At 39.5% G+C, this 24,766-nt stretch overlaps 1 protein-coding gene across 3 annotated transcripts in view; it reads left to right on the top strand.

The window, feature by feature from the left end:
• The window catches only part of ATG7 (autophagy related 7), a 241,262-nt gene that overhangs the window by 104,178 nt on the left and 112,318 nt on the right, over positions 1–24,766 (top strand). For 2 of the 3 annotated variants that reach the window (XM_057506592.1, XM_057506587.1), the window contains exon 18: positions 8,787–8,909. The exons of the other annotated variant lie outside the window; for it this stretch is intronic. In XM_057506592.1, the coding sequence (XP_057362575.1) occupies positions 8,787–8,909 (123 nt within the window). The remainder of the gene's footprint in view (positions 1–8,786; positions 8,910–24,766) is intronic. 3 annotated transcript variants of the gene reach the window in all.

The following is a 24,766-nucleotide window of genomic DNA, read 5'->3' as shown; positions in this document are numbered from 1 at the left end:
GGTCTTTAGGGATTTTCCTACTGTGGATGCTTCATATAAGTGGAATTGTACATCTGGTCTTTTGTGAATGACTGCTTTCCCTTGGCATAATGCTTTCAGTGTTCATCTATACTGTACCGTATGTCAGCACTGCATTTCTTTTTATGGCTGAATAATATTCCATTTTACAGATATACCACATTTTTATCCATTCATCAATTGTTGGATATTTGGGTTGTATCTGTTCTTTGTTATGAATAATGCTGCTATAAACATTTGTAAATAAATTTTTGCATGAATGTATGTTCTCAATTCTCCCGGGTATATATCTATGAGTGTAATTATTGCATCTTAGAGTATCTATGTTTCACATTTTGTGAAAATGCCAAAGTGTTTTCCACAACAGCTGCACCATTTAAAATTTCCATCAGTAGTGTGGGAGGGTTTCAGTTCCTCATTTTTCATCAATAATTATTATTGTCTCTGTTTTATAATAGCCATCCTACTAGGTGTGAAGTGTATCTTACTGTGGTTTTAGTTTGCATTTTCCTGATTACCAGTGATGTTGAACATCTTTTCATGTACTTCTTGGCCATTTATACATCTTTTTCTGGAGAAATGTCTATCAGTTCCTCTGCTTATTTTAAAATTGTTTGTCTTTTTGCAGATAAATTGTAAGAGTGCCTCATAAATTGTGAATACCATACCTTTATTAGATACATAATTTGCAAATATTTTCTCCTATTCTGTGACTTGTCTTTTTTTTCTTGATGTGTCCTTTAAAACACAATAATTTTTAACTTTCATGACATCCTAATTTATTTTTTCTTTAGTTGCTTATAATTGTCACATCTAAGAAACTGTTGACCAACTCAAAATAGTAAACATTTACTGTGATTTCTTCTGAGAGTGTAGTTGTTTTAGCTCTTACCTTTAGATCTAATTTTTTTATATGGTGTGGGTAAGGGTTTAACTTCATTCTTTTGTGCAGACATATTCAAATGTTCCAGTACTATTGAAAAGACTGTTCTTTCTCCCATTAAATTATCTTGTCACTCATGTCAAAAATGTAAGGGTTTATTTTGGGATCTCAATTCATTGACCTGTATGTATATCCTTATGCTAGTACCATCTAGCATTGGTTACTGTATCTTTCTAGTAAGTTTTGAAATCATGAAGTGTGAGATCTCCAACTTTGTTCTCTTCAAGATTATTTTGGCTATTCTAGGTGCCTTACATTTCCATATGAATTTTAGAATCATCTGTCAATATCTGCCTCCTGCCATGGCCAGCTGGGATTGCACTGAATATTAGATCAATTTGGGGAGTATTGCCATTGTAGCAATATTAAGTCTTGCAATCCATGAACTTGGGATATCTTTGTATTTATTTTGTTCTTTATTATTTTTAATGAAATTTGGTGGTTTTAGTGTGCATGTATTATACTTTGTTAAATTTATTCCTAGGTATTTTGTTCTTTTTAATGCTATTGTAAATGGAGTTATTTTCTTAATTTTTCTTTGAATTGTTCACTGCTAGCGTATAGAAATACAGTTGATTTTTTAAATATGGCTGATTCCTACACCCTTGCTATATTTATTTGTTCTAAGAGTGTTTCTGTGGATTTCTTAGGCTTTTCTATATACAAGATCATGTGGATTTGAGTTACTGTCTAGTGTCCTTTCATTTCAACCTGAAGCACTCTCTTTAGTATTTCTTGCAAGGCAGGTTTGCTAGTGATGAATTCTCTGAGTTTTTGTTTATCTGGGAATGTGTTCATTTTTCCTTCACTTTTGAAGGTTAGTTTTGCTGGACATGGAATTCCTCGTTGAAGTCTTTTCCTTTCAGTACTTTGAATATTTCATCCTACTGCTTTTGGCACCTATAGTTTCTGATGAGAAATTGGCTTAATGATCCCCTTTACAAGATAGGTAATTCTTTTTGTGCTTGAAAGATTTTCCCTTTGTCTTTGTCTCTTGACAGTTTGATTATGATGTGTCTAGGTATATAGATCTCTGAGTTTATTGTTCTTTATTGATCTCCTTAGATTTGTAGAGATTAATGTTTTTCATCAAATTTGATAAGTTTTCTGCCATTATTTCCTCAAATTTTTTTCTGCCCTTTTCTTTCTCTCTCTCTTCTGGAACTCCTATTATGTGCATTGTTGGTATGCTTGGTGGTGTCCCCTAGGTGTCTGAGGCTCAGTTCATTTTTCTTCATTCTTTTTCATTTCTGTTCCTCAGACTGGATAATCTCAATTGACCTATTTTCAAGGTCACTGATTTTTTTTCTTCACGTGCCCAGATCTGATGTTGAGTCTCTCTAGAGGATTTTTCAGTTATACTTTACATATTTATATATGTATATATGTAAATTTCTCTTTGGTTCTTTTTTTATAGTTTCTGTCTTTTCATCGATAGTCTCTATTTTGGTGAAGCATTGTTCTCATATTTGCCTTGTTATTTAGACATGGTTTCTTAGTTTTTTGAGTGTACTTAAGATAGTCATTTTAAAGTCTTTGATAAGTTCCTCAGGGATAATTTCCATTGTTTTTGGTTTTGTTTCTGTTTATGGGATATATTTTCTTGTTTCTTTGTATATCCAGTAATTTTATGTTGAGAACTGTACATTTTACATAATGTGGCGATTCTAAAAATCAGATTGTCCCCTTTCCCGTGGTTTATTGTTGTTGTTCTTTGCTCCTGTTGTTGTTTGTAATTTAGTGACTATTCTGAATGAATTCCATTAAGTTTCTATTCTTTGTCCTGTGTAGCCATGAAGTTTCTGAATAGTTAGCTTAGTAGTGATCTGACAATTGGGTAGATTTCTTTACATGCCTGGAACCAGGAAGGCCTCCAGTCTTTGCTGAGGGTCTCTCTTGTGTTTTGGGAAATGCTTTTGATGCCCAGCCAGCAGCTAGTAACTCTGCCTGTCCTTCATCTCCTGGTTGCACAGTTCCTCGACGTGAGCTAGATGTGTGAGAGCTTAGGGCTCCCTCAGACATCTCCTGAGCTTGTGCATGACTTTGGACCTCTGCCTAGCCCTGTGTCTGTGCATGGTATTCTAGATTTCCAAGAATATATTGGAGTTTTTCAAAGCCTCCTATGATATTCCCCAGATTTTCCTTTTTAGCTATTTGGTTAGCTTATTGTTGCTCCAACTGTCACCCATCACCCCAGGAGATCACAATGTTAAGCAATTGCCCTTGATACTTTTTCAACAACTAGCCCTGGGAAAAAGGCTTTCATACCAGGTAAGTTCTGAGGCAGATTAAATAAAGACAACATGCAAGTGGAGTCTTCCTGAGAACCACCAAAGAGGTGGCAATTTTCTGAAAATGGAGTTTTGAAGGAGCTCCAAACCCCTATCTACCCTCTCCAATTCCTGCCATGTTTTCACTGTAACTGTTCGTTTTCAAGGCCATAGTCTAGCTGTAAGGGGATGATGGGAATGAGGCAGTGTGGCAAGTTAAAATGCCACAAAGCTCTTTGTTTTTACCAGGATTCAGCCATTGTTCTTGAAAAAACACCCCTCAGGTTTTGTCAGTATTCTCTTTACTCTCATGGGAAAGGGGATTTATGTAGGTCCTTGTTATCACTGGACCTCCACTATTATCACTGATGTCATTATGTGTTCTCTTGTCATGTATTTTCTGTATTTATTGAGCCGTATTTGGCAAAATAATTGTATTTTAAAGTAAAAATGCTTAACATTTCATTGTAAGCCATTTGCCATGATTGAAGTCACCTCGGTAGGTGGGGAGACAGGCATGGAATTGCAGCCCCATTTTAGAGATGAGCAAACAGGCTCAAAAAGGTGAAGTGTTTTGCCCAGTGTTGCCAAATCACTCCCAGTCGCATGCTGACTTGCAATTATCATTTCTTTCCCTCTGCCTAGTTGACTCCAGCAGAATTCTGATTTTGGTGGTTAAGAAAGCAAGATATAGTAGTATCTGATTCTTCAATATGATTGTATGGTGCCCCATAACAAGTCTGATTAAAAAATTAATTGTTAGGACTTCTATTCCACAATTATCTCAGTATTTAAACTATTTGATATTTGGATTTGAAATAACCCACATCCTCTAAATTACCATTGTGCCCATCTTGCATGTGGATGCTTAAGAATAACGTACACTATACAGTGACTTTAGGAAAAGAACAGGAGACTTACCTGTTCTACATTTTTGGCCATGCCTGTAATTATCCTGCTTAATGCTATAGTTTCTGACATTACATACCTTGAACACAGATCTGTCCTTTTTTAAAGTTTGGCCTTGTAAATTATTCCTATATCCATAGAGGTAAGTTTACAACAACAGATTTAGTTGGGCCGATAGCTACATGTTTCCATATGATGCTGGTTTCTCATCCATTATCTGCTTTATATTACTGACATTTATAGAAGCAGGAACAGAGTTATAGAACATCTGGTTGATATTTGAAAACACCATCAACTTCTGATCACCAGCAACAGTGAGGCACAGCATTTCCTTCAATTCCTTTGGCAACTCACTGTGGCGTGGAGAACAGGGTCAGAATGTAAAAGGGAAGAAAAGATCACAGGGAGTGGACTCAATCAAGGAAGACTTCCTGCAGAAGTTGATACTTGAGCTGAGCTTTCGTGGAAGTAAAAGATCTCATTTGATTGGGAAGATAGAAGGTCACTCTAGGTAGGGTAGTGTCAAGAGGGAACAAAAAAGGAGCTGGGAGCAGTGAGGGCAGGATAGTAGTGCTGTAAGGGCTGCAGAAATTGGGGCTTTTTTCCTCTTCTTTGATTCTTTTTTTTTTTTTTTATAGTGATGATGAGAGAAATCCTGGAATACCAAGAGACAGAAACTGACCAAGGGGTTTCCTGGTTGTATTAGCAGTGCTTCCAGCTCATAATCTAACATGGGGCTTCTCCACCCTGGCGTGGCTCCCTCAGCAACAGAACTAGAGAACAGAGGGTTTTTGCCTTCACCTTTGCAAAGCCTCTGCAGACCACTGGGTGACCAGACCTCAGAGAGGAGTGTTTTGACCCTTTTTTTTCCCGGATTCTCATAGAGTAGGAATTAAGGGTGCTGGTGACTTCCAGCTATACTATTATATTACCCAATTGGGGTTGACAAAACTTTCCCTAAGTTTTTAGAAATCAGGACACATGTATGTTTTTAATAGTCAAGATCAAGTAAATACAATTTTTAAATAACAGAGACTTTAAGAGTTTTGCAGACATTGCATGTTCCCTTCCCCTTTGAAAATATATAAGCTGCCTTTTTTTTTTTTTTAGGTAGGGTACAAAGTTCCTGGTGTCCTTTGCTTAGGAATAAAAGACAAACGTTGCAAACTGTGTATTCCTTCTGCATCTCATGAAATGAAAATTGTTGCATGGCAATGTCAGGACATCTTAGTCCCTCTGAAAGATATGTATTATCCAGAGAGTTGTTCAAAACTGGAGCATTCTGGAGGGACTTAAATGCTTAGCTGGAGAGGGGGTGTTTGCACATATGTCATGAATAAAAATGACCTAATCTTACAAAAGAGTTAAGTCAAAAAAACATATCCATCAGGAAAGGATTCATATTTTTATATTAAACAAGTCATTATTCTTTCTCTTCTTAGCAAACCTCCCCAGTACCTGTAGAGTACATATAACTTACCAAAATGTAATGTGTACAGTTCTCACGGCCACACATTATATAATTCACTTAAGAGATGTGATATCTTTTATGTAGACTGACAGGTTGTTGTAGTGCTCAAATTCATCGTGATAGTATAGTATCTTTTTTTTTTTTTTTTAATAATTTGAAACACATTTTCCCCTTTAAAAAGGTCAAGCTGTTTGTAGGGGGGAAAAAATCCCTGAACCTTTTATAAGCTGCTTATACTCATAACACAGATTAACTTCCCAGCACATAAAGGGAATACTAGAAAACCCTTGTGTGATTAAATATGCACCTAGAGGATTAAGTTTTTCCACATAATTTTCAAGCCAGAGCTATTAAACATGTTTCAGCATTTCTGTATATCCTGATTATGGGGGAGGCCTTTACTCATTCTGCCCTTGCTGTTAGTTTTTCCACTTGTTAGAGTTGCAGCACCACAAAGTTTTCTGTGGAAACATAGGCTTGAAATCTGAAAGTTTAATTAAGGTCCAAGAAAGTATGATCTCGGAAATTATTCTTATTTTTTCTAAGTTTTTGTCCATTTTACAAACTTACCTCTTGTTTCACCTTACTGTAGCTATTTAGTGAGCCTTGTGGTTCACTCAGAAATAAGTGGCCATTAAACACACAGTGGTTATCATTTCTGAAAAGATCACTTAATGCCCATGCACATTCTTCCTGAGGTAACATTCTGGTTTATGAGGAATCACATTATCACTAAGGGATTTGGTATTATGTACCTTTCTATCCAGATACTGGATTGTCAGTTAATTTACTGTGTCAGATCAGTCACAGCTTTACCTTGTATATGCCTCGGGGCGTAAAGGTCGTCCCTGCTCCTCCAGCCCTCCCGGATCCCCAGTGTACTTGCTGCGTCCACTCGCACACCTTTCCTTGCCAGTTCCTTCATCGATACCTACCAGCCCCTCAATTTCTTTGACCTCTGGCTTTGTTACCTTTATCCTGCCAGTTCCCCAAGCTTAGATGGGTCCTTAACCTCCTTTCTAACAAAAGTTCTGCTTTTTGTCCTGTTCAGATTGCTCCGCACTCTTTCCGTGCTGCTGCTGAGCTTCCTTCTGCCCATTCACCATTCAGCTGTCCCAGATCACACCATCCTCCTCAAGCTCCATGGCCCACCCCGTAGCCTCTCTGGCAGCAGATGACCTTGCTGCCTGCTGTGCAGACCCTAGAGCTCCTCACCCCTGGTTCCCTGCTCCCCTAGCTTATCACTGCAGCCACTCTTCTGCCGCGGCAGAGGGAGGGTTGCCCCTCTTTTCTTGCTGCAGCTTCTTCGTCAGGACTTCAGGGTGGTTCTTCCTTTTCTGAGACCTTTCTTCAGCACTGGGGAGAAAAAATAAAACACCTAAATTAAGATTCCTCCACCTTTATTTAAAAAAAATTTATACCAAGACACATTGTCTGGACATTGCTTCTTAATATACCTTTATGTCTTGGAAATCACTTTACAGCAATACTATAGAGCTGCCTCATTCTTTTAATGGATCCAGATTATGCCCTTGATTGTAAACACGCTGTAATTTAATCAGTCCCATATTAAAGGGTGGTTACTTCTAATCTTTTGTTGCTGCAAACAATGTTTCAGGGATCATCCTTACACATCTGTTTTTGTGTCCATGCACAACTATATCTGCATAAAAAGTCTTTAAAATGGAATTACTGAATTGCAGGGTTTATACATTTTCATTTCTGAATAGAGAAAATTAAAAACATTTTCTGTTGTGTTATTGCTTCTCTAGCCTTTCTAGTTCATGTGCAGTTGATTTCTCAGATTTATCTTCAATGTCTGCTATCTTTTTGGTACATTCATGTTTTTATTTCCTCTGAGTTCTGAGAGAGTTTCTGGGGCATTCTGGTTCATTGCTTGAATTCTACAATTCACAGTTCCTGCAATCACTGAATTCCTAAATATGATGATCATTTTTTTGTTTGCTTCTAAGAACTCATATGTTTTCATATTGCTCTCCTGTCAAGACTACCAGCCTTTTTTCTTTTCATCTTTTTATTAAAGGGCAACATATATACAAAAAGTGCTGGATAGTTTTTCACAGAGTACACCAGCACCTAGATAAAGAAATATCAGCACCCCAGAACCTTCCTTGTGCCCACTTCCAGTTACGTCTCTCCATGGGTAATCACTCTCTTGACATCTAACACCATAGATTCATTTTCCTTTTTTTTTTAACTTTATGTAGTTATACAGTACATACTGCTTTCCCCTTTTAATATTATGTTTGTGAGAATTATGTATATTGTTGCATATAGATGTAATTTGTTTTTATTGATAGATAATATTCCATTGCATGAGTATACCACAGTTCATGAATTCTATTAATCAACATGAGTAGTTCCTAGTTTGAGCTGTCCTGAACAGTGTTGCTAGGGACACTTTCGTTTGGGTCTTCTAATGCACATACATACTTTTTTTGTTGTTCGGTGGGTATATATAGGAGTAAAACTGCTTGGTCATCAGGCATGTAAGTGTTAAACCTCTAAAGTGGGTGTCTAATTTTGTACTCCCATGAGAATCCTGTTGTTCCACATTCTTGCTAGTGTTTAGTATTTTCTGTCTTTTTTATTTTAGCCATTTTGCTGATTATAAAGTAGTATTTCATTGTGGTTGTCATTTTCATTTCCTTAATCACTTGTAATGTGATGCAACGTATCATAAATTTATTGGCCATTTGGATATCCTCATTTGTGACATGCCTGGTAAAATTTATTTTTACATTTTAAAACTGTTGTTTTTTGAAGTTTTGGCTAGCCGGCAGTCACACACTTCTCATCCTTTTGTACCTCCCTTTCTCTTTATCCTTAAAAATTTTTTTTTGGCTCTTCTGCCTGCTATTTTTTTTACAAACAAGTGACCTTTAAGACCAGTAACCCTAACTCTTCTAGAATTTTTAGTGAATCTGCATGAAATTTGAATTTTATTTGAGAAAAAACTGTCATCTGATATTGGAAGATGATCTTGTCATTATTTCTGAGAAGTAAAAAATGATAAGCACTAAACCCTCCCAGTTTTTGCCCCATTTAATTCTAGTTGTAGTTTCATTTTTGCCAGGTACTTGTTAGAAGTGAAAAATTTTTAATATGCTTTAAAACTTGCAGCCCCCTTTTAAAAACTATAAATGTTTTTCAGGTTCTTGATCAGTATGAAGGAGAAGGATTTAATTTCCTAGCGAAGGTGTTTAATTCTTCACATTCCTTCTTAGAAGACTTGACGGGTCTTACCCTGCTGCATCAAGAGACCCAGGCTGCTGAGGTAAGACTAAAACAGGCTTTCTATCCTGAGGACGAATGTATTTGAAACCTATTTGATATTCAGATTTACAGAAAAAGAAAAAAGCAATTAATCATTTTTTTCCCTTAGACCAAACATTGCTCAATAAGTGTGCTGGTTAATCAGAGAAGAAGGAGCCTTCTGCAATTGCTGGATGCTAATATGTGGGTTGCTGTGCAGGAGGTGCCTAGTGCACACCATTGCTGGTGAAGCACAGGCCATCGATTTCCAATCCCCTTGGTCCTTACTGAAGTACACCAGGGCTCTAGCCACTGGGGAGTTGGCCCTAATGCCCACAATCAAAATGCAAGTCAGGGAAGACACTGGACTCTGGCCGTGTTTCTTTGGAGAGAACATGCTTGGCTTTTATTTTACACTTTGATCTGTCTTTTTAGGCCACTGAGCCCCACCCTGAAATGGCTTACCCAGTCACAACCTGAGAGAGCTATGCTTTGTCAATTAGAATATCTTGCAGGTCTTCATTTTTTGGGTCACTACAATTTTGTCTTTTTTTAAAGACTGGAATTACAAAGTGCATTCTCACTTTGTGTTTTGAACGCACACCAGTCTTTGAAAAGGGTATGCTATATATGGTATGGAGCCTTTCAGGTCACTAGGCCAAATGGACAGTTCCCTCAGAAAGGATGAATGAGATTAAATGAGCTTAAATCAATGTTTGTCCCCTCAGTTACTTGACTAAAGAAACTCTTAGGAAAAAAATGTGGTCTGTCATAGCATGTCCACAAGCTACCTAAGCAAAACCTTGAGTGCCTGTGCCCTGCAGGAGTGGAATGCCTGCAAAGTTGCCATTAGTCTTACAGTCCTATTTACTGACCCCCTCCCCACCTGCACCCCTGCAGGGGGTTGTGCATCCTCACCACTGGGGATGAGTAGATGGTCAGGCCTATTTTGGATCAGCTAGTGGTGAACTGGCTGCTGTCTAGAAGGTTGGAGCTAGCACTGAGCGTAGGAAAGTCATGTGGAAATGCCAGAGTCAAATCCTCTGAGGCTTCAGCAGACTGAGGTGAGATATTTAGGCACCTCAGAGAGGCAAGATAGTGCCTCTCTCGTGCTAGACTTAGAACTGAAAGTGGTCCCTCTTTAACTTGCTTTGGTGTCTCCTCGGCACTCAATGGGCACAGTCTTCCATGTATGACCAATAGATAGACCTACATAGAGTCTGTTAGCCTCAGTTTCAGGAGCTGAATGGCATCTCTGTAGGACTTTAAGAGACATTTTCCCCAGACTGTGTTTCCAGAAAGGGTTGAGAATACTGTGTTGTTGTGGCCACCATTTTGTCTTTTGAGTAGCACTGTACTGCCTGATTCTAAGGGAAAAACAACTTACAGGTCTTCTCAACTGTGCAGTGGTTTGACTAGTTGGCTCCTGGAATTTTTCCACCCAGCTAGAAATAATTCACATACTTCTCTTTAGTTGGCTAGAAGAATTGCAGCTTGAAATTGACCCCATATTTCACTCCTTAAGCAGATGGCACCATAATGGGGCAGATTCCTTGATTCAACTTGGCTTGTTTTGTATTTTAGTCAGTCAAACGTTAATAGCCTCTTCAAAGACCCAGGGAGAGAAGATGAAGGGTAAGAGAGGAATGGTGACTAAATAGACGGTGGGGCAGGAGGGGGCGTGGTTTTATCCACAAGTCGGAGTTTTCTTTTTGAAGTTTTCCTCCGATAATTATATTTATGGTTCTGGAATCATAAACCCCACATCATATTTTTGATTAGAGGTGGTAACCTGGTTGGCCTACAAGCCAGATGTGGCTTGCGGGTGTGTTTTGTTTGGCCTTCCTTCCTGTGTTAAATTCCGAATAAAGCCAACATCTAAAAATTATGAATTTTAATATAAAAATATGCATTTTTCTATTTCTACCTTGTTTGAAAAATCAAATCTGGCAGCTCCAGGTCTGCCTTCCTTCATAGTGAGGGTTAGCTGGAACCAAGATACAAATTTTATAGGTAAATAATGAACTTGATATGAAATTTAAAGGTATAAAAATACTCTGGAAAGGAAGTCTTACTTCTTTATCTGTCTCTTACCATCTTCCTGGAGATAAACAATAGTGCTAGTTTCTTGCCCAAAGGTATATTCATTAGGTGACATTCTCTGTCTAGGTGGTGCTCTTAAGTTGATGGCCCTCGTAAGTATTGGAATTTGCAACCCTTACCTGAGAAAAGGATCATTATTTTTCTTAAATATCTCTAAATAGGACTGTGTTTTAAGATAATGCTCACCAGAGGCCCTCACAACAAAAATCATTGTCCTCTATTATTTTACATTACTGTGAAAAACATGTGTGAATGACTATATCAGAAAATATACACAGTTCTGTGTGAAGCTAATGTTTGTTTACATATTGATTCCAATGCATTTACAGATACTCAGTAATAAAAACACAAAATTCTGCATCCCATAAAGAAAGGTCCCACCTTATTTTAGCAATGTAAGCAAAAATGCCCAATTAATTGTCATGTTGGGCTGTTTTCATACATCAACATTGGAATTGCAAAAGTTTCAACCAGATAATTACATATGACAGTATCACTTTATACATTGTTTATAAAATAAAATATGTATTTATACAAATTTAGCTTTAAAAAAAAATTACTGAACATCTTTTAAAAATTTGATAGCAAGGCACTGTGCTGGTAACTGAACACAGAGGTCAATGAGATGAGCCCGTAGTCTAGTGTGGGAAACAGACGTAAAGACCGTGCTCTAACGTCATCAAAAGTGCTTGAGTCATTTATATATTAAGTGCTGAGAGAGCAGTTGCTCCTGTCTGGGCAAGTAGGGATGTCAGGGGAAGCTTCACACAGAAGGGAACAAATATTCCTGTTATTTTTTTTTTCAATTAATTAATTTTTAAACATTTTTAAATTGAATAATTGACATATTAGTTTCAGGTGTACAATGTATTGATTTGATATTTGTCTATTTGCAAAATGATCACCACAATAGGTCTAGTTAACATGCATCACCAGTTAGTTTTAAAGGATGTGTAGGCTATCTTTCAAAATAAACACTGGATTTGGGTAGGGAAACAAAAGGCAGGGAAGCTGGGGAGAGCATTTTAGGCTGACTAAAGGTCTCAGGGGCCAGGAGTCTTTAGTGTGTTTCTCAGAATCACAAACATGTAGTTGGAGCTAGAATGACCTGAAATCAGAGAAGTTTTTTTTTAAATACCAACTTTTTTGAGTTATAATTCACATACTTTGAAATCGACCCATTTAAAGTGTACAATTCAGTGTTTTATTGTATGTTCACAGAGTTGTTGTGCTACTACTCTAAGTATATATACTATTACTATTAAGTTTAGAACATTTCCATCACACCAAAAAGAGAGTCTGTACCCATTAAGTGGCTCCTCACTCTGCACTCCTTCCAGGCTGGCAGCCACAGCTCTGGATTCCACTGTGGATTTACCTATTCTGGTCGTGTTACAGAAATAGAATCAGACAATATGTGGCCCTCTGTGTCTGGCATCTTTAACTTAGCATGATGTTTTCAAGATTCATCCATGTTGCAGCAAGATAATTCCTTTTCAGTTAAAGAAAAAAAGTTTTGATGCCACCAAACTTGCCCATATCCTTTAACACCTGTAGTCTGTCTCCCGAAATACAGCTCTTTTAAAAAGGAGGAAGGTAAAGCTGGCCCTACTAGAGACTACAAACCCCATTATTCCTGTAGAGAGGGGCACTGAGGTAACAGATTGGAAGACATATTCCAGATGGAATCATCTGTTTAGCGAGATTGACTGATGCAGTCCAGTTTTTTGCATACATTCTCCTCCCATCATCAAATACCCAAAAATGACTGCCTCTCTTTTAGTCTAGGCTACTAGTGTAATCACAGTGCTGTTAAGTCTAACAAACAAATCACCAGGTTGGTTCCTGTTGGAGGAGGGGGTCACAGTGCAGAGTGGGGACTGGGAATGTGGTGGAAGGGGCGGGAGACTTACAAAGGTAAGTTTGTTTGGGGTAATGATGACTTTGAGACAGTGGAACAAATGAGTGAAAATTACTGGATGGTATAAGAAATAGTATGGAGATAGAACTTGGAGAAAAAGAGCAGAACGGGTAGACTGATTTAGCAGATAAAGGAAAACTTCCCTGTTTCATTTGGTGCAAGGAGGAGAAGCTATAGAGCTAGGATGCAATAAAAATACTTTAGCGAGAAATATGTGTGATAGATTAGTTTTATCTCGAGTTGTAAATTAAAAAATTAAGAAGTGGTCTTGGACACAGACCCACGTTCTTTGTGACCCACCTAGCTGCAAAATTATACTTACATTCTGCCCATGTGATATTAGAAGTCCCTGTGTAAGACAGGCCCCACTTAGCTTTTGCCCTCTTTAAATGTGTCATCTGAATAGAGAATTTTGCATGTAGTTCTGACCTTTACTGTCAAAACCCTTATTGGGAATGGGTTTGGATACTTGAAAATTGACCCCAGTTCCCAGTTGCTGCTAGATGTCTGTTTATCCCAGTTGAAAGCAAAAAATGGCCTTAAAGTTGATGAAGCACAAGTTGTCCAAGCCATAAAGCTGTTGAAGTGCTCACCAAATCCATTTTAAATGGCTGAATTTGTTGAAGAAAGGCTCAAAGTCAAACATGTCAATGTCTTAGCCATCTCATCATAAGCTCTGCCATGACGTGTCTTCTCAGGGTTCTATTTTTCATCAAGTATCATTTCACTTGAACTGATTTAGTTCCAACTGTGGGCTCAACAGTATGCTGTGGGAAATGCCAATAAATTTCAGACTCCATCTAGCTAGAGAGAAAAGACTGATCCTTAAGAGTTAATAATAAAAGCTATGTTGGTATATCCTTGAGAAATTCAAATTCCAAAGTCCCATAACCTGACTTTGCAGAAATGCTTTATTCTCATTCTTGAAAGTTGGCAAGTTCCATAATTCCAGGATTAATTTTAGGCTATGTTTTCTTCTCTTGCCTTGTCAGTATGATCAACATTTGATGCTATTCTGTGCGGTTTTGATTTCAGGATTGTAGTTACAATTTCATGATGTCCATGAATATCATTTGCATTTTTTGTTACATTTTTGCTAAGCAGAACTTCCTTTCTGCAGAAATGGAGATTCATGAATGATGGTTAAAGGAATTTAGTGCCAATTATAACATAGGATGTAAAATCAAAAGCAGGTTGGCAGAAGTGGACAGGACTGAGCCAATGGGTTGATTCTGACTCACCCACTACAGAATGCAGAATTCTGGAAAATAAAGTGCCCATTTCTCTCATAGCAAGAAAGTCATATGAAGACCATTATAGTCATGTGATATGATTTCATTGGCATGGCAGTTTACTATTCAGCAAAGTAAGTAACACAATTAACAAGTGTTTCTGCCAGGCCTTTTGCACTTACACTGAGGTTTTGGCCTCTTCTGCTCGCAGATGGTTTTGATTTGGTTCCTGTGGAAGATTTTGTTTTGTTTTGTTTTGTATTTAACAACAGTCAGATATTTATGTACAGCTTCATCAAGAGCCTCTGATGACAAATATGCCTTTGGAGGCCAGTGGAAGCCGTGGGAAACCCCCGTGTCAGCACTTAGCCCTGTTGCCAGTGCAGAGGAATCACCCTGGGGGCTGACCTTGCCTGCTCATGAATCCTGTTCTCTTTTCCCAAAGCCTGCTGCTAGCCCACCTCCAACCTGCACTGGCCTGTCCTGAGGCTGTGTCCTGCTTCAGCTTTTCCTTATGAAGCAGTCCCTCAAGACACAGCCTTGGCCCTCTCTCCTGAGCAAGGGAGAAAGGCAGAGACAGCAGGCTGGAAGCCATTTAATTCTCAGATTGGAAACTGGAGCCTGGTTTTTGAAATAAGGCTTGGCAGTATCCCTTCAGAACTCACTTTATAAAATGAGTCCCTTTTATTTGCTGTCAGAGTTATCTACATGGATTTGAGATGTTTGGATAAGTTGGTATTAGGGAAGGATCCAGTTGGACAACGGACAGTGAAGTCTGGGCAGAGTTCCCCACCCTTCAGAAGAGGAGTTTTGGATGGTATAATCCATTTGGCAGTCTACGGGAGAGGGAAGGGGAGAATCACAAACACTAAAAGCAGAGTAAAAACAGCTAATATTAAGAAAAAAACATGGGAACTGCATCTGCCTTGAATTTTAGTCCTTGCTCTGCTAGTGTTCTTGCAAGTAGTTGGGTAACTTAAAATTCTTTGTGCATCAGTTTATCCACTTAAAATAAGTGGGTTGAACCATGTGCGAAATAGTTTTTAGTTCTAATAATTCAGAGATTTTTGAGTCAGATATATCTGGTATGATCAAGAAGTGAAAAATGGCCAATTTTTATATCAAAATGTTTAAAATGTGTCAAAGTGATTACTTGTTATAATTTTGCAAATACTCTCTGGTGTCCACCATATTTGGTAGTGTTCTTTTGAAAATTAGATCTACTTTGTGTCATAAAATAACGTTTCTCATAGTTGGGATTGATTGTGTATATAGCAGGGTGTGTAAATCCCATATGGCACAAGCCGGCCCGACAGCTTACCTCATTCTCCAGACTCAGCACCCAGGACTTTTGGCTGCTTAAATTCAGAATCCTCCTCCCCATAATTGAGTATGTTCATAAAACATGCCACTCACAACATCTTGATACAGCTTCCAAAGAGGAACTCCAGAACGCCCTTGTTTTAAGTAATGGTAGCCTTAGAATATTGAATGTAGAAGATTTGAGGAGTTTCTTTAAAAATCAACTCTCACAATTCAATTTAATACTCACCTAGTGAATGAATAGCTTGAACCCTGGCCTGGTCAGAAGGCCTGAGTTCATCATATCTCCACTCCAAAATGCAGCTGATACTGCTATGTTCATCTGTGTGGGTTGTGCAGGGCAGAACCACGTGCAGTGGCCCTGTGCGAGATCTTGGGGCATTTACTTAATTTTGTTGAACTTCCTTTTCTACATTTCTAGAATGGGATCAATACTTTCTACTCCTTACAGTTATTGGGACCATAAATCAAGTAAGAAAGCCCCTAAAAAATGAAAAGACAGAAAAGCTGGACTACATCAAAACATAAAACTTTGTACTTCAAATAGTTTTTTGTAAATCATGTATCTAATAAGGAACTGGTATCCAAAGTATATCAGAAACTCTTGCAAAAATACTTATAACCCATTAAAACATGGGTAATAGATTTAAATGGACATTTCTTCAAAGATACACAGATGTCCAATAAGGATATCAAAAAATACTCAACGTCATTAGCCATCAGGGAAATGAAAATCAAAACCACTGTGAGACACCAGTTCATATTCATTAAGATGGCTATAATCAAAAAGAGGAAATAATAAGTGCTGACGAGGACGTGGAGGAATTGGCACCCTCATAGACCATTGGTGGGCATGTAAAATGGTGCAGACACTTTCAAAGACGGTCTGGCTGTTACTCAAAAAGTTAAACACAGTTACCAAATGGCTCAGCAGTTCCGCTCTTTAGTACATACCCAAGAGAAATTAAACCCATGTTCATACAGAAACTTGTACACAAACATTCATAACAGTGTTGGTCATTTTATAACAGCCAAAAAGTAGAAACAACCCGACAGGTTCATCAACTGATGAATGGATCAATAAATTGCAGGTCTTACATTGGAAAATACTGGAATGTTATTTGGCAATAAAAAGGAAATAATTGATATATGGTATAGCATGGATGAATACTGCCAAGTGAAGAAGCCAGTCACAAAAGGTCCCTTATAGGATTTCATTTATAGAAATTGTCCAAAATTTGAAAATCCAGTCAGAAAGTAGAGCAATTGTTGCTGGGGAGTGGAGATGGGCTTAGAGGAAAATGAGAAGTGACTGCTTATGGGTAAGGGTTTCTTTTGGAGGTGATGAAATGTTCTAATCTTAGATGGTGGTGATGGTTGCACAACTGTGAATACTAAAAGTATTGAATTCTGCACTTTAAATGGGTGAACTGCATGTGAATTGTATCTCAGTAAAGATGTTTAACAAAAAGGAAAAGTGAGCACATAGGCCTGGTGCACATAGTTGGGACCCCTGTGCTTCCTCCTTTCCTTTCCTTTTGCCGGCCCTCTCAGGGCAGTGCTGATTTCTGTCTGTGACAGGCTGTCAGAGCACATGAGTGCATTGCTGGGAGGAATGAACTTTATGTGGATAGCATGGTTTCTTCCATCTTTATTGTGCCTGGGTTTTCAAAGCCTTAGTCTCTGCTCCCCTCATTTAACGTGGTCTTGCGCTCTGGATAGGCAGTAAATGTGGGGTGTGGGAGGGTGGGGGAATATGGAGACCTGCCACATGTCTCCTTTCCGGGAGAAGGTCAGCATGTCAGCTCCAGCCTTAGCGCTATCACTGCCGGAGGAGTTAGGGAAGCATGAGAATGCTGTGTCATCTCTTGCTGTAAGTTGAGGTAGACATTTGGAGGATCCGAACCCCAGTCTAAGTTTTAAAATTTCCCTCTTTACCACAGGAATTTTATTTCTTTCCAAGACTTCTTGTTTTGAAAATTTGCAAACATACAGAAAAGTTTGAAGGAAAGTATAGGGGGCACTCCATATGCCTTCCACCTAGATTCAACAATTAGTATTTTGTCCCACCTACTTTATCCCTTGCACTCTCCCTTCACGTACACAGCACATCACATTACAGTTTCTCTTTTCCTGAAGCATTTGAAAGCAAGTTCCATATACAGTATTTCACCACTAAATTTTTAGCATGTGTTTAAGAATAAAGGTCTTCTTTTATGTTAACAGAGTGCCATATCATCACAGAACAACAAACACTAATTCTGTAATACCACCTTAAGTTTAGGAAAACTTCATATTTTCCCAGTAGTCTATGGGGTTTTAAATATGCCTTTTAAATCATTGTTTGCTTTTTCCTCAAGTTTGTAACTTTATACTTGAAAGGTGTTTTTTTGAATAATTAAGCATCAGTTTCTTAGTATATAAACTTGAGCATATCTGTTAAGCTAGTAACACCCTCATCTTGAAATGGGGGAGCACAGCTATCCTGTTAGCGTGCCCCAGAGGCCCTGCTCCAGGCAGACCTCTCCAGGTGAGGTTCTCTCCAGGTATCCCCTGGGCATCCTGGTCTGACTGAAGCAGCCCTCATAGCCAACCATCTCTGAGGAGTGGGTTCCTCAGCCACCTCCCTGGGATCCCTAATGCCTGCCTGAGGCTTGAGGAGGTTAGAATGGGACTGTGGAGGCAATCTTTGATGTTCTGAAAAGCCAGACAGAACTAAAACATTTAAGACATGAGATAGCATGGACCAACCAAACCATCAAGTTGGTTTTTCCAAATTGTGTGGTGTCAGGGTGGAATGGAATACTGGTTAACTTGAGCCAGTCAGAAGCTCTGATTAGCAGTTATGTACGTCTTTGAGTTATAAAAACAATTAGGTATAAAGTAGTACATTTTGTTGGGTAGGAGGAGTTTTCTAGATGTAGACTGTGAGAGAGAGGGGGTTAGGAAGTGGAAAGCGCCTCGCCGAGGGGGCCACTGGCCCTGACTCCCCCGCTGCACCGGCAGTGGGAGGTCCCAGGGAGGTGTTCTTGCAGTCCCCATAACCCTGGAGGCTACATTTTTACAAATGACTGTTCTCACTTGGGAACATAACAGCTGCTATGTGTTAAATTTGGGGAGAGTTCCATGTTTTGATACTGTAAAATAAAATTGATACTTGGTTCTAAAATCTTAGTTTTGAGCCATCTTTCTTTTCCCTTAGCTGTGGGAGAGAAAGGAGGGTAGGGATGCAAAATATTCTAACATGCATATGTTTTTTTAATTAAATATTTTTCATGTTTAGTGATGGCTTCTATCAGTCAACAAATCTTTATTGTCAAGTTCATAGTGATGTGGGAATTCAAAGAGGTATGAGCCAGAGCTTCAAGAGCCTGGTTGGCATAGTTGTATGATTCGGAGGTAGGACAGAAAGTAAGCCAGATGACAGGGAAGTGGGGTGTGCACAGAGAGCTGATCACGTGGTGCAGTAAGCCCTGCAAGTTTTCAGGAGCATCAGATACAGAGAGATGGTTCCTGGCAAGAGTTGGATTTTGAGTTGGTCCTTGAAGTTTGGCACTCCAAGTGAAGGACAGAATGAGAGAAGTTATTCCAGAATTGCCTGTGGCACAGGAGCATCTGAGATCTCTGATGAAGAGTACCGAGAGAGGCCTATCAGCTAATGTTGACTGTATTATCTGCAATCTTCCTGGTGCTTTTGTACCTACCTTTTGATGCCCATAATGGCCTTATGAGGTGCCTATCACCCCATTTTATGGATGAGGTTGTTAAGGCTCAGAGACGTGAACTGATTTGCTAAGCTGACTGAACACTGTTAAAGTTAGCTGTGCTTAGTAGTAATCTACATGGTGAGGTTTACAATGCACTTCATAAAACCTGTGAACAGAACAGAGGGAAGATAGGAGTGTGTCTGCTTTGTAGAGAATACCTCTGCTTTCAGATTGAGCAGTTACCAAAGGCAATTTTGCTTTTAGTCTTTTTCCTTACAACTGATTCTTGGATAGCATGGTTTTATTGTACCATCCCAGAGCCTGGTCAGCCAGCATCACTATTTTTTCTTAAAATCTGATGGGAGTGAGGTTTTACTCATTTTTGGTTCCATCTGCTGACTTACCAATAGGACGATGGCAGATAAAAGATAACTTGTTTCTTTGTGGCTTTTACCTTTCCTAAATTACAAGAGGAAATTAAGAGCTTGCTTCCACTTGTCTTTATTCAGCCATCTGGTTTAAAAAAAAAATTCAGTCCTAAACTAGACATATTTATATCTTATCGTTGCAGGACAAAAATCATTGAGTCTCTAATTAGAAATACAGTAAACCGCTGTGGGTTTGTTTGTTTTTAATTTTGCTACTGAACTTGAAGTCTTTGTGTTTATCCTTCCATATTCTTCCTTGAAAGACACCATATCTAACTCTGCTTAGCATTTTATTAGAAGGAAAGAAACTTGGCTTTTAAAAAGACTTTTAAAATACTTTATTTTCATGAAAGATATACACATACAATATTTATGTTCTTTGTCTAGTTTTAATTCTAAGCATTAAATTTATGTTTTAAAACACCTATTCAGTACCAACTCTTTACAGATAAATCTTTCAAGTTTCTATACCCAAATACTGCTTGGTTTATTTATATCCACTCTATCCTACCCCTTTTTCTTTTAATAATAGTCTGTGGAAATGGAACTTTATACTTCAATATCATGAAAGTTAGGCTGAAATTGCTCCAGCCCTTAGTAGCATGGGTCTAGAAACTGTGTTCTCGTGGAGGAAACGTGGGATTTGAGTTCTGAAAGGCTGGATTTGCTCTCATCCAGCCAACTAGTTGCATCACTTCCTCTTGCCGGGATTTTGTCTGCAAAATGGGATAATACCTACCCTGCAAAATTAGTGTTATAATATGCTTTGAAATCTTTAGATGTAATACAAACATTAGTTCTCAAAAGCTAAATATGTTAGAAAACTGCCATAGCCTTTTCTAAATGTTTTTTTTTTATAAACCATAGGTCTTTGAACATAAAGATCTTGAATTAAACCTTAAGCAATTATTAACCATTAAAATAATGATCTGCATTACATGGATATCATTTGAATGTCAGAGATTAGCAGCAGGTGGTTTTGCTGGAGGAGAACCTATAAACTATTTGATTCTAGTCAAGGTATAAGAATGCACATTAACTTTCAAATAAGTCTGTGTAAAACTTCCTAATGTGAAACAACAGCTTGATTAAATTGTGATTTTTAAAAAGACATTCTTACCACTCTGAAATTAATTCCTCAGAGGGACCGCTGAATGTGGCTGTTCCTCTAGTGTGGCCCCACATCGCCCCTTTAGGTTGGGGATGCGCACTTCGGTTGCTGCGTTTTCTCCCACCTACAAACTTTGTTCAGCTGATCCTTCTGCTGGTCAAACCCTGTTTCCTTCTCCACGGGCTGTTCCTGCTGGTCCTTCTAACTTAAGCAACTACGTCCTTTGAAAAATGATTTTTGACTCTCTCCTTCCTAGTGAGGCTGAGGTGCAGATGAGAGCCTGTAAATGAGCGTCTGAAAGCACCGTGCACGCTCCGGGTGGTTTGTGTTACTGCTTGTGAGCAGAGGAACCGCTCGATCCAAACAATGCTTTAGGAAAATGAAAATAGTAAAGATCAAGAAAATCCCCCCTCACCTCTGCTTTCTTCTTTTATATATCAGTGTATTCAAATGAGCTGCAACATATGCAGAGGAAAGTATAAAACGTTATGTACGATTTAAAGGATAATTATCATGTCAGCCCCCAGGTGAAAACCACAGCATTGCCATTCACCCCTCTCACGTTTGGCTCCCTGATCACAACCCAGAAGTAACGGGATGCTTACTTCCTGCTTTTCTTCACAGCTCTTGCCCTGGTGTGTGGGTACCTAAACAATGTAATTCAGTCTTCCTGACTTTTGAACTTTCATAGTGGATTTGTGCCCTTCAGGATCTTTTGTGTCATGCTGCTTTAGCTCCACCTTTAGTGAAGGGCCACCATGTCGTGCTGTGCACCTTGAGTTTGTTCCTTTTCACTGCTGGATCGGATTCCTTAGTTCTCCTATGGCGCAGTTCGCTTACTCTCCTGCAGGTGGGTGTGTGTAGCCCTTCCTGTCTGGGTCCGTCACAAAGAGCGTGGGTGGGAGCGTCCTGGTGCGCACCTCCTAGGCTCCCGGGGTACCTGTTCAGTGTTTCTCAACCTTTTCTTCTTTATCACCTCTCCTATGGAGAATAATAATGATTGTAAACCAAACATTTAGAACTCAAGTTAATCCTCAAGAATGCGATTTTGTCAGGTAGGATTGAGTTTTGGAAGGCCACAAGCCATTAGAATATCCAATATTTTTATACCCAACAAAACCCAATTTTTGCTCCTTTGACGTAAGACAATTGTTGAGTCATAGCAAATGATAATCCGCAGCAGTGTTAGATCCTGACCAGCTGTCTTCCAGAGCAGTTGGACCAGTTTAAGTGATCACTGCACTAGTAGGATGTGGGAGTGTCTGTGGCCATAGAGCCTTGCCAAAATCTTGGTACTGTCACATTTACAATTGTTTTGCCAATTTGTTAGCTGTATAACAATGTCTTATTATACTTTCTTAAAATCTGCATTTTCCTGATTATCAGTGACGTTAAATAGCTTACGTTTATTACTTATTTGGACTCATCTTCCTTTGTGGTTTATTTCTCTACTTCAACTCTAAAAATTCTCATGTATTCCACTTACATAGCCCCTGTTAAAGGAAAACACAATAGAATGATCTCATTCACTTGAAAAATACAGTGGAGCCCAGAAACCTGTGTTCTAATCCCAGATGTACTGTTTTTCTTGGTCTGAGTCCCAAACTTGAGGCCTTTGTGTCCTCATTTACTAAATAAAGGTATTAGCTGGGTTGGTTCTCAACCCTGGCTGGCCATTAGAATTGTCTGGGATTCTTTTCAAAAATACCGATGTTTAGACGACACCTTAACCAGAAAGATTCAACTGGATTAAAGATTCCTGTATCCCTTCCAAGGTGACATTCAGTGATAGTAATAGAATGGTCTTTAACATCTAGGTTCATGGTTTTGCCCATCCCCCTGGTGTGTACCTAAATTGAGAGTGCCATACTATTTCTCTGTAGGACCATAATGTACTTTTGTAAATGAGTTATAAAAAGGAAGAAATTCCTTAATTTAATCCATAGAGGAAATGTGCTGTCAACATTCAAAATGTTTTTTCTAGCTGATTTAGTTTAGCACAAACAGGGCTTTCTTTCATTGACACTTGTCATGGCAAAATACACACCCAACGACAATGCTTGGATATTATAAATGAGCCTTAGAAATAAGGAGGCACATGTCAGGTCATGGTGTCTGGGCTGAGCACAAGCCTAACAAGCCAAATTCATGAATTCCTGGCATTTTACTTCCTATTGTAAGATTTTCTCCCATTGCCAGAGGCCCTCCTTCCAATTCCATCTGGACAAGGGGCGGTTCAGGCGTGGAACTGTGGCACAGTTGAGGTGAACCACCTGTGTTCTGGTCAAACCACTGCTCTCCTGAACTGGGCCATAGGTCTGTGCTTGGTTATTGGGGCCAGGGAGGGGACCAGGAGAGGACAAGATCCCATTCCATCTGTGCATCTTCAGAAGTCTCCAAATGAATGTTTTTTTCAAAACACACTCTCCTGACGTTGGGTCAGTGGGATTCTCTAGGGCCCACCTGCCACTCATAACGTAATCATATGTGATCAATACCTGACACTTGCGTGGCACTTGGAGTTCTCACAGTGTGTTAACTTGTGCTGACTCGATCATCATAGCAATCGTTTTCAGTGAAAAGCCTTTTGTAGCCATTAAGAGTCCACTTATGATGGCAGACACCAGTAGCTCAAGCTTGCTTTGATATAAATGAGAAATTTATCACCAGGCGATGGTATCTGGTCCCAGTGATTCTGTGGTGATTGCAAGTGGAGGATGTTCATGTCAAGACTGTGTTGATCTTTATTGTTCATCTCTGTTCTCTCTTTGTTGGCATCAGTCTCTCTTGCTGCAAAACCGTTGGGTTTTTTTTTTTTCTCATGTACCAAAAACATGGCCTCAGACTGTTCAAAAGACTCATTCTTCCTTTAAAAGCATCTTTCCTACTTGCTTAAAAGCCTGGTTGCAGACTATGATTGCCCAGGCCTGTGTCACATCACTTCTCTGGGCCATTTGCTGCAGGAGGGTTGGGTGGGCTGCCGTGACTGGCCAGCGTGCGCCCCAGGTAGGGTGCACTGACTGGCAGCCCCCTTCAGAGCCACCCAGCTCGGGTGAGAGTGGCTCAGTTCCCCCAAAGGGGAGGCTGATGTGGGTGAGCAGGTGCTGGGCACGTGTACAGAAGCCCATTCTAAGTCCATTCTACTCTTAATTCTATCCCCATGTCTTCTGTGCCTCCTGAGAGTTCTGCTCCTCTCTGAGCAATTTCAAACTAAGGACTTCAGTACAGATCTTGATATTCCTGTCCCCAGATTTGTCCTCAAACTTGACTTACTCTGCTTCCCAGATTTACCCTGTCTCCTCACCTAATCACAGATACTATAAAAGAACTCTCTGTTCACTGAGCCCTTTAGCAGGTATGTGCTGTCTTCCTCACTACTAGACTCCCATGAGGAAGAAAGAGAATTTTCTCAGAGATTGACACACAGGGCTTCTCCCTTTCTCCCTAGTACACAAGTGTCTCATTCTTGGTTAAGACTCAGCTATCCCCTCTTCCAGGTCCCACCCACCATGGCAAGGCCACACCCGTTAGGGGCGGGAAGTGGAGTGCTCTGGTCCCCTCTGCTGACCAAGTGTGCCCGGGGCCAGGCAGCAGCGTGAGGCCTTCATCTTTCAGCCCAGAGAGGGGATAGCTGGCAACAGTGTCCCTGCCTCAGGACATGTGCTGCTGGCCTCCTCTGCAGACTAAAAAATTACTTACCATGCTGAAACTTGTTAAAAAACCTGAACCTGTAATTAGGAACATAAACGACACAATACAGGCCTCGAACAAATGAACAGTTGTGGGGTATTATGGGCCCCCGTGGATTATTTGACTAAAGGAAAGGAGACGGGGGAAGCTGGTTGCTGTTGAACAAATTGCTAGCAGATGTAGATTTCAATAAACACTGCACTGTTGTTCCCTTGCCCAAAGGTGCTGTGAATTTCTGTAGGCAACGACAGAGCAATCAGTAAACTGGCGACTGTTTTAACATAAACGGAGCCCCTGGTGTTCCCTGGTCCTGGACGTTTGTCCACATAACGCAAGGCAGATCCCTGGGGCCTCTCTCCCCTTC

Source organism: Manis pentadactyla, chromosome 1, assembly GCF_030020395.1.
Source record: "Manis pentadactyla isolate mManPen7 chromosome 1, mManPen7.hap1, whole genome shotgun sequence".
NCBI lineage: Eukaryota > Metazoa > Chordata > Mammalia > Pholidota > Manidae > Manis > Manis pentadactyla.
This window is presented reverse-complemented; position numbering and strand designations above follow the sequence as displayed.